This window comes from Tigriopus californicus, chromosome 1 (assembly GCF_007210705.1).
Source record: "Tigriopus californicus strain San Diego chromosome 1, Tcal_SD_v2.1, whole genome shotgun sequence".
Lineage (NCBI taxonomy): Eukaryota > Metazoa > Arthropoda > Copepoda > Harpacticoida > Harpacticidae > Tigriopus > Tigriopus californicus.
Window position 1 is genome coordinate 10,480,019 of NC_081440.1, and position 15,261 is coordinate 10,495,279.

General features: G+C 43.8%; 1 protein-coding gene across 1 annotated transcript in view; it reads right to left on the bottom strand.

Annotated features, from left to right (window-relative positions):
- Positions 1 to 10,159: 10,159 nt before the first annotated feature.
- The window catches only part of LOC131887508 (myosin light chain kinase, smooth muscle-like), a 32,670-nt gene continuing 27,568 nt past the window's right edge, over positions 10,160 to 15,261 (bottom strand). Inside the window, exon 3 of the mRNA XM_059236145.1 lies at positions 10,160 to 13,911. Coding sequence (XP_059092128.1) covers positions 10,549 to 13,911 — 3,363 coding nt within the window. The 3' untranslated portion in view covers positions 10,160 to 10,548. The remainder of the gene's footprint in view (positions 13,912 to 15,261) is intronic.

Below are 15,261 nucleotides of genomic sequence, written 5' to 3' on the forward strand. Positions count from 1 at the left end.
TTTTACAGGTCATTTTCCAATGGCGTTTCAAACACATGTTTTAACAAGACACGGCAGACGAATTATGATCAAGAAAGACTACCACGTGATTTGTGGACTATTTTGAACGAAACCAACTGTCAAGGTCGTTTTTTGACGACCTTTGGCTTGATGCGACTTTTCCTCCTAAAAGTGCGTAGAAACGCCATCATACATCATATGACACAGCAAGGTGCACATTGGATTGAGAACCGTAATTAAATTTGCGCATATTTCTGTTACTAATCCTAGACATTAGTCGACGTTACACATATTTAATTGTAGCATGTCGTGGACCTAGTCATTCACAAAAGGCATTTGCTCTTAGGCATACGACGAAGGTAGCAGGGCACAAGACAAATGTCAAGCCCAAAGTACAAGCTTTGTTCTCACCTCGTGGTCATAGTCTTGGGCACCAATTTAATAGTCAGAGACATAGATCTCCCGAATCAGATGAACATTTACGTCAAATGGTTTGAGACTAGCTTCAAGTTTCGTGTTTTCATACTCATCGAAAGTCTTACTTCTACACAAAACTGATGAATTCTCATAAGGCCTCGTTTTTGGTTGTATTAAATGCACCATATTCGACGTTACCGTGAATGTATTTGACGCCGGCTAATATACTGGAATAGTATCACAGAAAATTTAGAACCTATGAAATCAACTTTACGAAAAAGTAATTGAATTTTGGGAACACCCTGTTACAGGCAGGTAGATTCACCCGCCTTAGACTTTCAAAATTAGGGAGGAGCAGGTTCTGTTTCACCTACTAGCTCCAAAAATTCCTTTCTGCTCTCAATTTTTTGTACAACCAATGACATTTTTAGGTGCCCAAGTTTATTTTGAGCTTAACCAAAGGATTCAAGTGGATCATTCAGGTGAATGAAAATGATGAGTGACGATGTGAAGTTGGAAAGGTTAAAAACACAATATCGATGGATGCTAGGAACTTCCAAGCACAAGCCCAAATTGAACCAAGGCTTTGACAACTTCAAGAGAGCAAAAAAGGTCTTACATGATCGTGAATTGCTAAGTAAATCAATCATCCAATAACAGGGTTAAAAGAGATAAATATTTCACCTTGATAGATGGAATTAATTAAAAGTAGCATGCATGAACGGATGGAGGATAGAAATGAACCATCATATTCTCCTCCAGTGAAATCGCGAACTCCGTAAATAGACCAAATAAATGTTGGTTTGTCAACAAACATTGAAATACACACATACGAAAGAGGTTTGTATTTGTGGTATCAAATTCCACTTGGATGAATGGTTTGTAAATGCCCGATGAGGTTATTTTCGCAATAAGTGACAAGCCCTGTTTTGAAGTCACGTATGTTGGAACTAGTTGGAACAGGCACAAACTCTAATTTCAATGCACGCGCCAAAAGAAAATTTTGATGTTGAAGGGATCGGAAAGCAAGCTTCTTGGATTGTGGAATCTTGAAGAAGCCTGTAACGTCGCTGATTGACAAAATAAGTCATAGGCGTCCCCCCCAAAAGTAAGCCATAGATAATTGCTCTTTTTTCGAAACAATTTTATTGTTCTACAGTAGTGGCATTCTGCTAGATTAGCTGAAGCCCTCCTTCTCCCGTGGCTTTATAGGGTGCAATTAAAGGCCAGGTATGCAATCAAGAAACACAGCCCTAGAATAATGAGCCATTACGCCATTGGACTCTAAAACTGGACATCGAACGGGACCTTTGAGGAAAACGACAGGACTCTCATTAGTGTACGTACTCAAAAGTCATCTTCTCAAATTGAAAAACCAAATTTTTTGAAAGCCCTCTTTGTTTAGCCGTGAGATGTAAACCTTGAATGTGTTGTGGCTTACTGGTTGCCTCTCGTGATGAAATCATTTGTTTTTATGCATTTCTGAATTCCCTCACCACGATTTACCGATAACCTTCGTGAGTTCAAACAGTAATAATCCAGAGTTCCTTCAAAACAGGTAGAGAAGACACGAGAGAGACAGTGATCTTGAGTAATGCACCACTGTTAAATTCCCCATTGTACAAAACAATCAACCCGACCTCAAGCAGACACGTTTGAAACGCCGTTGGGTTGTAAACCTAAGCCGAACTTCCCCCAAGAATTTCAGAGTGGATGAAACATTGCGCCCACGCGACTATTTTTAACGTGTGAAAACTGAAAGGAAGAGGCCAAAGGGCTGCTCGAACACCTTATACCTCGACGCAATATTTATACTCCCCGAGGGTAGACGTCAAAATAAAACTCCTTGTGAGACGGAATGAATTCAAGCATTTCGGTTTGACACCACTATTCTGGACTCTCAAACTGACTAAAGGTAATGAATGGAGTGCAGGAAAGTCGAGATCTTTGGTTGTTGAATTACTTTCGTGTGAAAATACAAGAGGAGCCTGGCGGAAAGAATGAAGGGTTTCTTATCGCTAAAGTCCATCATGATGAACCAAAGCCAATGAACTCCATAGAGACAATCCATACGGCTGGCAAGTAATATACATACCGTTCCAAGCCATAATGTTCTTTTCTGGTCGTGTCATCCAGTCGGAGAACGTCAAGATGGGGATTCAGCAATTTTAAGGATCCAGCTCAAAAGGCTTGCAACGGAAATATTGTGAGAACACGTCGGCTCAGATGCTTGGAGATAAGTTTTAAGACAGTCACTAATGCACTGGAGCGAAGAGCTTATGAAAACATGGTATTCATTTATAAAACAAAGTCTCAGCTTAGCAGGCATTGAATTTTGACCGACGAAAATTGGATCCCCATATTCCTAACGTGCCCTCAGTGTGATCTGGCCAACATGAGGTCGCTTGAAATGCACTGGAGGATGAAGTCCATTGGCAATTTGGAGGGTCTTGTGAACAACTCATTAGTGCTGTCAAATCGGTTACATCACGAAATGCAATTATCACGTTCGCGTGAACAACCCACACCAATTCGGGGCGAAATCTCGAGACCGCCCGCGCTTTCACCGCATACCTACTACAATGCACAATACACAGTGGTATTTTTTTGTATTTTCTTAGGTAGGCGGTCCGACCTATCGGCCTAGTTGTTAGAGCCTGCAATATGTGCAAAGAAATGATTGCCCAATATGACACAACACAAGCCCTTGATGTATCCAGGGTGGTGAGTGGCTGATGCCCCCTTTGTTATTGGGTAAATGGTGAAAGGTTGATTGTGAGAGAAGGCGGGACAATTTTTTAGTTGGTCGTGCATGTTTGGGTGTGGCTGGAATTTGCCACTCTTTCACTCTTCGACATACTCGTGGAAGCGCCAAAAGCTGATAATATCGATTATTAAGCGAAAATGACTTGGTAATTTTAAACTGATAACGTCGATCTTGCATGCTCACTGGGTCAGATAACTCTCACTCAAAGAAACCATTATGGAAAATGAAGCTCCTTGGAAAAAGAGGCCCGGAACAAATGAGTATTTTAACCGCAAGCGATATCAAAATGGAAAAACGTTTCCTGCTACACTGGTTGTGCTCTTTTCTCTCCTTTGACGATTAATCGATTGTTATAGCCGCGCATTTCGGAATAAAGAATACGAATCAGCTGACCTCATGAAAACAAGGTGGCGTCCATGATTGATTCAGATTAAGAAAAGCGAAACTCGACAAAAGGAACTACGGCCAGCCAATTTTTGCCATTACTGAAACCCTAGACCGTCATTTGAGCCCATGTCTAATCATGATTTGGCCATCGATTTAGTCGTATTTGATCACCGCAGGCCATGCAGACACAAAAAATATCGAACCAGGCCTGGAAGCAAGTAAAGCCATGATGGTTGGCGTGTCGACGTACGCAGGAATGACGACTGGAATTCCCTTACAAAGAAAAAAAAAGACCATTTGTTTTCCAAGGCTCAAGCATAGCAAAAGATCAGGTGTGATTTGAAGCCAGAGTTTGATTCATGCGGAAAAGTATATCTCAAAGTTGGACTCCAGGGGAGGTCCACAAGTAGATAAAAACCTAATTACACATATTAATTTTCTCCGCAAGTGCAAGAACTGAGGTTTTTGGAACATCGAAGCATAGACACGCTTTCTGAACAATGAAATCACGAACAGACGAAAATTGGGCTCTTAAACAAGTTGAATCACTCTTTAAAGGGTGACCAATACAGGAATTTGATGGCATGGTGTGTTCAATGACGATATTGATATTGAATATTCGTGCCCAGCTAATGATAAAGAATGACTGCTCATGATAAGGGTTAGTCATTCTCAGGATTCTTCATGGTGCTCATATGTGATAAAACACTCCTGACAAGGCCGTTGGCTAATTGCATTTGATTCGCTAATATCAATGAGCCAAATCTCACCCTGCACATAGATAGGAATCGAATAGATTAAGTACAGTACACTTGTTAACTGGTTTTCGAGAATAATGAAGGAAAACCACGAGTATAAGAGGATGCTAGATGCAGGGTCGTCATTTCACGATGGACCCAGTCACTTAAATGAACTTTTAACGACATAACTTAAAAAATAATGTTTTTTGAAATCAAAAGGTTTGAAATCAATTACCTTTGATAGTAACGATATTAAGTTCTTGTTTTGTGAAAATATCATGAAATGGGAATCATCGTTGCTCTGGCACTGATTTATCGGGAAACCCGCTCAGAGTCCATTTTCTAGAATTCCCTGAGTTAGCAGAACATTTAATATCCACTCTTAACCTATCATGGTTACTGGCTAATCATTCTAAGGGAGGAACCACCAAGTCTGTGACCAAGATTGGCTGCAAAATCAAGCAATTGGATGTGGTTATGAGAAATGCATAATCACCATGGTTCAATTGATGACACGTAAAAGAACTCTCGAGGCTGTAACGTAAATTTGTTGCAAAATCTTTAGGTCAGATGAATTCTGCAGATTCACTAATGAACTTGGAATTACTGTACGCAGATGCATGGCAACATGGGCAGTCACCCTGGCGGGCAGGAAGGCCGAACCCGTTCCAAAGTGATAATCTCCTAATAGATTGGCAACCAGTATTGAGCCCAAAGAATACAGTTAAGATGGATAGACCTTTCCAGGAAGAGAGAATGGATAAAGTTTAAAGCCACTGTAATTACTGGCAAGTGAGTGGACCTTGGATGCTCAACCCAGAAGTCGGCTCGTTATTGCAAGGCAAATCCCTGTTCACAAGGCTTTCCTCACCAGGGGTCAGTCCATTAAATGGATAGCAAACCTACGAATGGTTCCTCAGATCAGAAGTTACGAAATGAGACGGTTCTTGCTTACGAGATTGAGTCATTTTTATTGAAATTGCGTCATTTCAGCCTTGTTTATGAGTCAAACAGGGGAATCTTGAAAGCTGGTTATAAATTGGTGAAAAAGAGGAAGCCCAATCCTTGCTGCGATCGCATGAATGCACGTACCATTCTCAAAACCATGGGATATCCTCACTGTAAACCGTCATTAACAGATTGTAGAAGAGAGGCCGACAACTTGTTCGGTATTTTGGTAAGAAGTAAATGCAGATGGTTCGATCTCACTTAGAAATGGCTCCAAAATACGTTGATTTCTTTCCTAGCACATCCAAGGCGCTTGGTTTGAAGTAGAAACTTTGGCTTCGACATTGTGACCTTCAGTAAATATGTTTATGGGGCTAAAATACCCGCAAAAACAGTTCATGGACCAAACAAAGTAAAAGAGAAAGGATGGGAAGCAAGAAGTCATAAAAACAGAAAACTTGCTGCCAAGACTTTTTTGTTCAACATATACTAGGAATTCAGTAGCAGTAAAGAGTGAACGAAAGTCAAAGGAACGAACAAGACAAACTTTGACAAGTTAGCCGGAAATCCGACAATGTCAACGAAATCACGAAAAGCCAGTTGAAACTTATGTCAAAAGTAAAACAACGTGCAGATTAGCGATCTTCTTCTCGTTATCCAAGAAAAGGCACTCAAGCTTGTAAACCAGCTTTTGGCCCTCATTAACCCATAAATCTTTCATAGCTTTCCATCATTGACGACAAGACTTCTTTTCAGTATTGAATTATTTAACGGTACTAACATTTTTGGCTGGAATGCCAAAATGTCATTTTTTGTTGGCAAAATCAAAACGATCATCTCAACGTTTCACAATTATTTTATTTGTATTTAGAGTTGCTAGTGTCGGAGGGCCAGAGTGACTTTCGCTCAGTTAAGAAAGACTGCCATCCCATCATCATTAAATGCATTTCCAATAAGCAATGTCATGTCCGTATTAGACTGTTTCTCCATTTGTAGTTTGGTTGTGGATAAACGTCTAAAAAGTTCCATATCAGAAAGGTCAACGGGGAGAATCAAACTTAGGACTTCTCCTTCACCCAGAAATCGCGGTTACAACTACACCACGCCTCCTTCCATTAGATGTATTCTATTGCACATGAACGCATACAATAAATACGTAGACCTTGTTTCAAAGCCAGCTCCGATTTGCAGTTCAATCAATCATGTTATTCAGAAAAAGAGAAACGAAACTGCTCAATGCACTGATAAGGAAGCGAGGGCGAGAGGCGCAGATCTGAATGTATACGAATCTACCATTTGTCTTATCGAGATTTGTCATCTAAATGAGCTTGATTGTCAACAGTCGCTAAGAATACCTACCGAGTGAATCCAGAGTGTGTGTACACTGTGCACGGACACGGCCCATCATAAAACCATGGGTTTGATCATCTTTGGGGGCAGTGGTTGGGGTGCTTGGTCGGCTCCATGGTCATATTTCAAGCTATCCCGAGTGGCAAACAAATCAACAGAGACAATAGCCGAATCAAGTCAGAGGCATCCTACATACAAATCAGTTATGACTCATACACCTGGAGTTTTGAACGCACCATATCCATTCTGGATTGCAATTTCGCACATCCAGACACCTACAGAGTACTTGTGAGTGAGCCGCTAACCCAGGATGAAGTTGTCCATAAGTTACTTGGGTTTCAACAATGTCATCGGAAACAATGATACGCCTACTTGAATTCCCTGGAAGATCTTAAGATGCCCGATGGGCGACGCATTCACACAATCTGCCAACCAGCCAACAACCATCCAACCAACCGAGCGTGGAAGTAAATAGTAAATTAACTGAAATTGATGATCGGTAGACACCTGACAGAATATGGGAGGTACGTACGTACGTAGGTACCTGCAAGCACGGTTGATGTTCTCCTCGCATGTTGCCAATCTCTTGTCGTCTGTGAGAGATGATGGGTTTTCAAAATCAATTTAAAATGCAAAAGACTTTCAGCTTGACTTCATGCATGATCCTTATCGAAAGTTGTTGTGAATGTTTCAAGATAAACTTTGGCCGGAGGTGAACTTGGGCCTCATGTTCATCCACACCCTCATGCAATCTTCTTGAGCCTGGTGCCAAACAAGTAATGGTAGGACATTGCAAGTGTGAACAACTAGTTCAAATGAGGCAATTTTGCAATTTTTCCTCTCTTTTCATCTCTTCTTCACATGCAATTGAAAACCCATGAACGTTGTCAGGTTTATGGGGTGAGAAAGGAACTTTCAACCTGGACCGACTGGTTTGACGAGTGAGAACTGCATCAAAGGCACATCCGAAAGCAAAGCTCGCTCAGATCACGACCCCACGATCCAATCTGAGAAGACAGGATTGTAGGCAGGGTATTGGAATGTTCGTTTTGGCATCTTTGGTTGGCGAAAACTGAGAGAAAGGATTGAGACGACGAATGATGAGCCTTGGTCATGCCACTTTCGCATTCAAATGAAAATGGGCATTTCAAAGAAACAACAACAGCAACAACAACAACATCTGCAAATTGAGTATCATTCCCAGGCCTAGATAATTATGATTCATAAATCTTCAGTGGTTTGAATGGGGTGAACTGAACTGTGACCATTCAGGCCTTTTCCCCAATCATCTTGTTTGGGCAAAGGGAAATAAATACTATATTAATCTCAACAAGCGGTCTGGATGGACAGTCAACAAGCCGCCTTATTGGTGCTTTTCATATACCCGAGACTAACTCCAAACCCCATTATACCCGGAGTTGCAAGCTTGAATGGCGAGCGAATAAATCTGCTCTGTTGGGCAGCCACATATTTTAGTAGTTTTGATTGCACCCTATGCTAAACTGAAAACAAATACTGCACTGACCCACTCCACGGCTGTAAATCTGAAAGAGCCCTCATTATTTTGTCAACTCTTGCTGAATACGCATTCTCCGGCTCAACACTGAATTCTGGGAGGTCATTGCTCATAGCGTTTCCTGACATGGGGCGTTCCATCCGTCAGACCCTCCGAACTCATAAGTATATGCTTGTCACAAGAATTGAAGAGGTCCCGGGAACATTCAGTTCATTTGTCTCCTGTGATAAATTGATAGCTCAAATTGAGATATTCAAATCAAAAAAAATCAAGGAGCAAAATCCGGCTCTAAAGCATAAAAGATGCATAACAAAAACACAACCAAATCAACCCACTCAGCCGATCTGGAAGTATCAAAACAAAACTCGGATTGAAAACATTGCAATGAGGCCGTTCGAGCGAGAAATCGATTTCATTTGAGCCCGGCGGTCTCCCTTTAGAACATGCACAATTGCACATACCCACCACAGACCCATTCCTGGATCTATCTACCTTACGCACACGAGTAGCACGAGTAGCACGCGTAGCTGAGGCCAAGTTGCTTGGCATTCAATATTTCTCAAGATTTGACACACGAGTTATCTTTTCTCCAGGAATATTGGTGCTGGTCCTGCCATTATTTGTGTCCATTGCCTGCCGAGCGAGTGAGAGAGAACCAAACTTAGAGAAGAGGCCTGAGTGGGCCATTCTCTCACTGCTTCAGCTGAATGGAACACTTCTACTGTACAAACGCAATCACGAAGAGAGTCTTAAAGTGGTTTGCAGTACTCTTGAAGACGAGATATGAATGATGTTTGAATCGTCGAATCTATATATGGGGTTGGTTATGGACTAAGCACAACTTCTCGAGTTAAATGATAAACGTAATCAAAGTTTTAGGTTGTATCAATTGAAGATGGACAATTATTTTGCTCACGTCAATTGTATGATTTCAAAAATATGTAAAGAATTCGATCAAATTTCGTGCCTGTTTCATTGAGGTCTCTACTATGAGGTAGTTCTGATCATGTATTTCTGGTTCTGGTTTGCCCCATTAAAGCGGGTGGTTCTGTAAACCTCGTTTGGTTGGACGAAGCTTGAACTGCATTCTACATCTTTTGCTGTACACATTCTGTAAGTCTTCTCGTTTTTCGTCTTGCTGACTCCCAATGAGTGTATCAAGTCCGCTTTTGGGATTCTTATGACCGGTTTCTATACGCGATGGCCGAGGGTTCGGCTCAACTAGTCATTACAAATTTCTAAAACCTCCAACCTTGTTCTTTTGTCGTGTATCAAGAGATCCTTGGAGTACTACAACACTCCATGGTTGGGTGATAGCGTCTTCCAGGTCTTTGAGCCAGCATTGGATACTGGATGAAGGTGCTACATACGTACAAAAGTCATAGGTTCTATGAGAGTGGATCGAGTGGATGGATGGATGGATGGATGGATGGATGGATGGGTGGATGGATGGATGGATGGATATACTAGACTTTACATACTGTACGGACAGTGGAAAGAAGTATGGCAGCGGCGGTGGATTCTCGATCGAGGGTGAAACACGTACCAGTTTGAAGGGTCAAGGAGGGAGTCTGATTACCCATTGCACCGAGTAGACACAGAAACTTGCCAAAATCTGATCGAAAACAGAACTCGTACGACGAAAGGAAGCGACATCGCTCATTCAGGCGAAAATCGAAGAGAAATTGGCAAATGTGCGGATCCAACTTTTCCTCGAGGTTGCAGATGGTACGACCTGGGCTTGAGGGGTCCCATTGCACTAACAAAGTGGTTTTATTTCTTCGTTTCGAATGGGTCTCCGCATCCTGGTACATGTCGTCGGTGCATGCATTAAAATCTAATGTCATGACCTCTCGAGCGCCACGATGACATACAAATGCATTAGTGGGCTATTTGCAAACGTGAACGAGCTCAAAGCGACTTCAGAGCTAAATAGAGGGATCCGTGTACCGTCTAATCAGAGTCGAGTTATGATTTCATGGCGGCAACCTGATATTGAATACCCGGGCTCGTCAGAAATGAAATGAACAGATCAGTAATAAACACGCATGGTATATTATGTTCTCAAGTTTAACAAAGAAATAACTCATATATAAATTATAGGTATGTAACTGAAGAAGATTGGGGGATAGAAATTGTTGTAAAAGTATTGGTAGTAAGTATATTGATGATAGAAAAAGAAGAACACGTGATTGCCGCGTTAGCAGAAGGAATGGAAGCAACAGCATTATTAGAAGAGGCAGTAGTGTCAGCAGGATATTGTCGACGGGCACACTGCCTTCTACTAAGATGCCACTTTCTTGGCCCCTGTTGGTCTGTAGTACAACAAGCCCAATGGAGAATCCAAGTTGTCTACATTTAGCAGGTGGAACCACCGATTGGCATAGTATGATCATGTTACAGATTATTACGCTAACAAACAATTAAAAGGCAGCACTCTGTGTGCTGATAATCGAACTGGCCGAGTCCTTGGAGTCATGTCGGAAGCCCAAGGACGTAAAGCGGCCCAAAGCTCGGATAGCATGGGCGGCCTTCTGCCATCTTCTCCGCATCAAGAATGACTTCAGTTTGTCGGTATTGATTTCTTTGAAGTTTTGCTTGGACGTGTGCTCGGCCAAGGCCAGCCATTTGTGGTTGAGGCAATCCTCAGCTGACATTCGCTTTCGTTGGTTCTTGATCAGGAGCTTTCTGATGAAGTCTTTAGCGTCATCGCTAATCGGATCAAAGGCCTCATCGTCAAAATCATAAGCAATGCTGGTGATATTGGTGAAGGTTTCCACGTCCGAGTCGCCCATGAAAGGTGATAGTCCTGATAAGAGGACATAGCAAACCACGCCCACACTCCACATGTCACTGGTGGCTGTCACAGGCTCATAATTAATCACTTCTGGACTCACGAACTCTGGTGTGCCAAAGAGGATGCGAACGTCTTCGTCGGGCTTGATCTTGCGCGTGAGTCCAAAATCGATAATCTTGATCTGATGGGACTTTTTAGACTTGCACAGAATATTCTCGGGCTTCAAGTCTAAGTGAACAATGTCCTTGGCATGCATGTAGCCAATGGCAGCACAAATCTGCCTCATAAAAAGCATACAATCACGCTCCGTGAGGGTGAAATCGTCTGCAACGACTTTTTCAAAGAGTTCGCCTCCTCCGATGTACTCCATGGCCATAATGATCTCCTTAGGGTTTTCATAGGCCGCAGCCAATTGGAGCAGACGAGGATGCTCGAGACCATTCATGATGTCGATCTCATCTCGCACTTTCTGCTTCTCTTCTTGCTTTCTACAACGAACAAACTTGGCGGCGAAGTACTCATTGGTATCCTTGTCCTTCACTTTGAACACCACACCAAACCGACCCCGACCAAGCTCCTCATAGATTTCATACTTGGTCTTGAATATCGAGCCGGTCTCTAAGGTCACAATTCTATGCTGAAAAGGAGCGTCAAACGGATCGTTGTCCAAGTCTTCAGTCTCTTCATTGTTTGAGGCATTGGTCCCAGATCCTGGACTGGGTCTCTCACCCCCTGATGGAGGCTGAATAAAGCTGAATGGCTCTGATGCTCGACCAGGTGAGCTCTGGCCATAGACGTTTTGGGCTCGAACCCTGAAGATGTACTCCTTGTCCTGGTCGAGGCCCTTGACTCGGAATGAGGTGGAGTTGCAATTGGACGTGAGCATGATCCATTCGGGCGCTTCAGGACGTTGCCCAATGAGCCAATGTGACTTCTCGACCAGGTAACCGGTGACGATTGAGCCTCCATCAAATGTGCAGCCGTACCACGCCAGAGTCAGACTCGAATTGGCAAAGTCCACATCCGAGAGAAATGGCCTGCCCGCTGGCGGCTCCGGAGGCCCTTCTACGCCAACAGAAGCTACCGCAGCATCGTTTCCAACCTCGTTTTCAATCAAAACCTCGTATTTTCCAGAATCATCTGCTCTTAAGTCACGTACAATCAAGGTGGATTCGCCCGAGTAAGTCTTAATGAGGATACGATCATCGTCAGCGTAGATTCGTGACCCATTCTTTAACCAAGTGACTCGAGGCTCAGGGTTGCCGAAGTAGTGAGCATTCAAATGGGCAGTTTGGCCCAGGCTCACGGTGGCATCCTCGGGTCCTTTGACTATGGTGGCCGACGAGACAGTTTTAATGTTCTGTGGGAATATGGGGGCTTCTAAAGCTGCCGCAGCCGTTGCGGCCGAGGCGCTGGCCCCGGCATCGTCAATACTCTCGCATCGCCGAACCGTTTTATCGGGCTTGGGCCTTTCGGCCAAAACAATGCCGTCCGACTCTGACCTTTTATTGACCTTGCCCAGACTGGAGAGAGCCCTCTCGGAAGCTTGGCTGGGTACGATGAAAGATTGGTCCATGCGTTCAAGTCGATCTCTTCTCTCATCTTCGCGATCCTGGTCGTGTTCGTCTTCCGACACGTTGGGTGACTCACCCCCAATGTCGTCGTCTCGTTCGGCAAGGCCCCCCACTGGTTCACGATTTTTGGGAATGCCAGAAACCACACGGGCCGACGGCTTGGCGCCCGAGATAGCTGCCGATCCCACTTCCAAGGAAGTCTCTTCACTAGCGGAAATTGATCCAGTCACCGAGGACGATGGTGACAAGGATGAACAAGATGACACATTCACGATGGTACTAACGTTATCAATGGATTTCGACTTCTCATCTTGGTCGCCACCCAACTCCAAGACGAGCCTCAATTGGGACGGGGCTTTGGAGCTGGACTTATTTGGGGAGGACGCCTTCGTCGGGTGGCTGGTTGCAGTGGCGGTGGTGTTGGTGATGGGCTTGCCCTTTTCCCCCACCACAACCCCCTTAACTAGGTCTGGCTTTTTTGTTCTTTCCCCACTATTTCCACTCACTTGATCAGGCTTTGAACTCTGTTTCTGAAGTGAGTTGTTCACTTTCTTTTTCTCCAAGCTCGAGGACGTTGGTCCTCCTGGCCCATTGTTACCACCAATGGGTCCGGTTGTCTTGACAGAGGACGTTGTGGCTGATGGAGCTCCCGATGCAGATTTCTTCTTCTTAGATGTACTGGTTGGGATTGACGACGGGAGGGCATTTTTCGCACTCAATGGCGGTTGTTGTTGTGGTTGAAGTTTCGGATGTTGTTGTTGTTGTTGTTGTGAAACAGATGTGTTCCCAGAGTCGGAAGTTACTCGTTTCTCGTTTAGGCTAGGGGTCGTGACCACAGGGACACCTGCAGTCGCCATAAAAGTGGGACCAACGGGGCTGCTGTGACTGTTGATGTTAGTAAGTATGGGTCCACTGCCACTGGTGGAGTTCCTGTTCACCTTGTTTGGATGAGGCTTAACTGTCACAGAAGACGTAGACTTTTTGCTGCCTGACGATGACGCGAAAGATGTCGATGATTTCAATTTGGTGCCGCCAGATCCACAGCCACTTGCGCAAGATGACTCGGAGATGGATGAAGTTGTCGGTTTTTGCGAAGCGGACTTACCCAAGGGGTTCTTTTCAATATTCAACGAGTGGGATCGGATGCTCTTGGAGGTAGCCGTGCCCGCACCTATTTTCCCCTCGATTTTGGCCGCCACGGGTAATGCGTCCGAGGTGGTTTTGAGTGCAGACTTGGCTCTGGCCACAACAGAGACTGAGGATAACGATGATGGTGATGAAGAAGGAGGAGGAGGAGGCGACAACGAAGACGACGACGGCGACGGAGCAGTTGGGACTGAAACTTGGGCAGGACCTGTGGTGGAGCTAGGCCTGGATGATGGTGATGATGATTGATGATGGCTGTCAGATTTAGTCTGAAAAGAAACAAGAGAGAAAACTCATTAAGTACAAAAAGCAAAGAATGATGATAATCCAAGAGGAAAATAGGCAAAGACCACAAAAGAAAATGACAGACCTATGTAGTCGGCTAGAATTGGTATTCGAACCATTCATACAAACTTCGGGCCAATGTAACCATTAGTAGATTTCTTCCTCGTGTACCATTTTCTAACCTTGGCCGAATTCTTTTAATACGTATGATTAGAGATCGCTTCATTTTTTTTAATTGTAAACTGTAGCTGTCCTTTGAAAACGCAATACAATGCAATCAAGCCGTGGAATGCCACCCACAAGCTCAAATATTGATTCGACAAGCAAACCAAGCAAACCCATTTCTGATTTCTATCAATGGAGATTTTCCATCTCTGCCTCACTCCGCACAGCCGCATTCTTTTACCCTATTTCCCTGATGGACGACTCGGTTTCCTCGGACGAACTCATCATCTGTAAATCACCCACAGGTTTTTTTGGGTCAAGTTTCATATGGAAGGGGGAGTGATTTCGTTCTTTTTCTTCAAACCCTTCAACGATCCTCGTGTCTTGTCTTGATAAGGTAAAGAACACGTTGGCATGAACATTTGGTCTAAATGAGCCTCCTTGACCAAATGCTAACGTCAGCGCTCATCCTTTCCAAAAGTAGAGTTTGATACTTGGTAAAGCTTGAAGAGTTAAACCTGCATGAAGTGAGGTTAAAACAAAATGCTTGCTCGTAGTAGCACCGACCTGGTCAGTCCACTTTTCAATAGGCAAAAGTTTGAAACACATTCTACCTGTCATCGATTCGTAACCGAATTTGAGGAGAGAAGACACTCTCGATGTAGACCTCTACTCGAGACCTGGATTGCATGATCCTAAAGGAGTAGGAGTTGGATTGGATTCCAAGACTTAAACAATGGGGATGATGCCTTCCCCGACAAGCGCTTTGCGTTCAAATTTTCAACCTGAATGATCCAGCGAAATCGGACATTCAATGTCAAAAAATTAGTGGACAAGATATGACCAAATAATGACCCGCCCAACATTGGACATGAACCAATGTTTGGTGATGCATGAAACCCACTGAAGAGGAGACCTCTTCAGGATTGCCTCCTAACTGGTTGTTAAAAAGATAGAGATGCCATTTCAGATTGTTTTCCGTGACTCTGAACGTAACAGATAGAGAGAATAACTGAGGGCTCGCATGAGCTAGCCAATGAAGGCTCTATGGGCCCGTCCAGAGATTGATGTTGCAAAAACTCGGATCTTAGACAGGGCCATGGACGTCCGCTATAGGGGGGCCGAACCCCAGGGGAGCTTAAATTGCTCAAACTGGACAAGGAAAATGA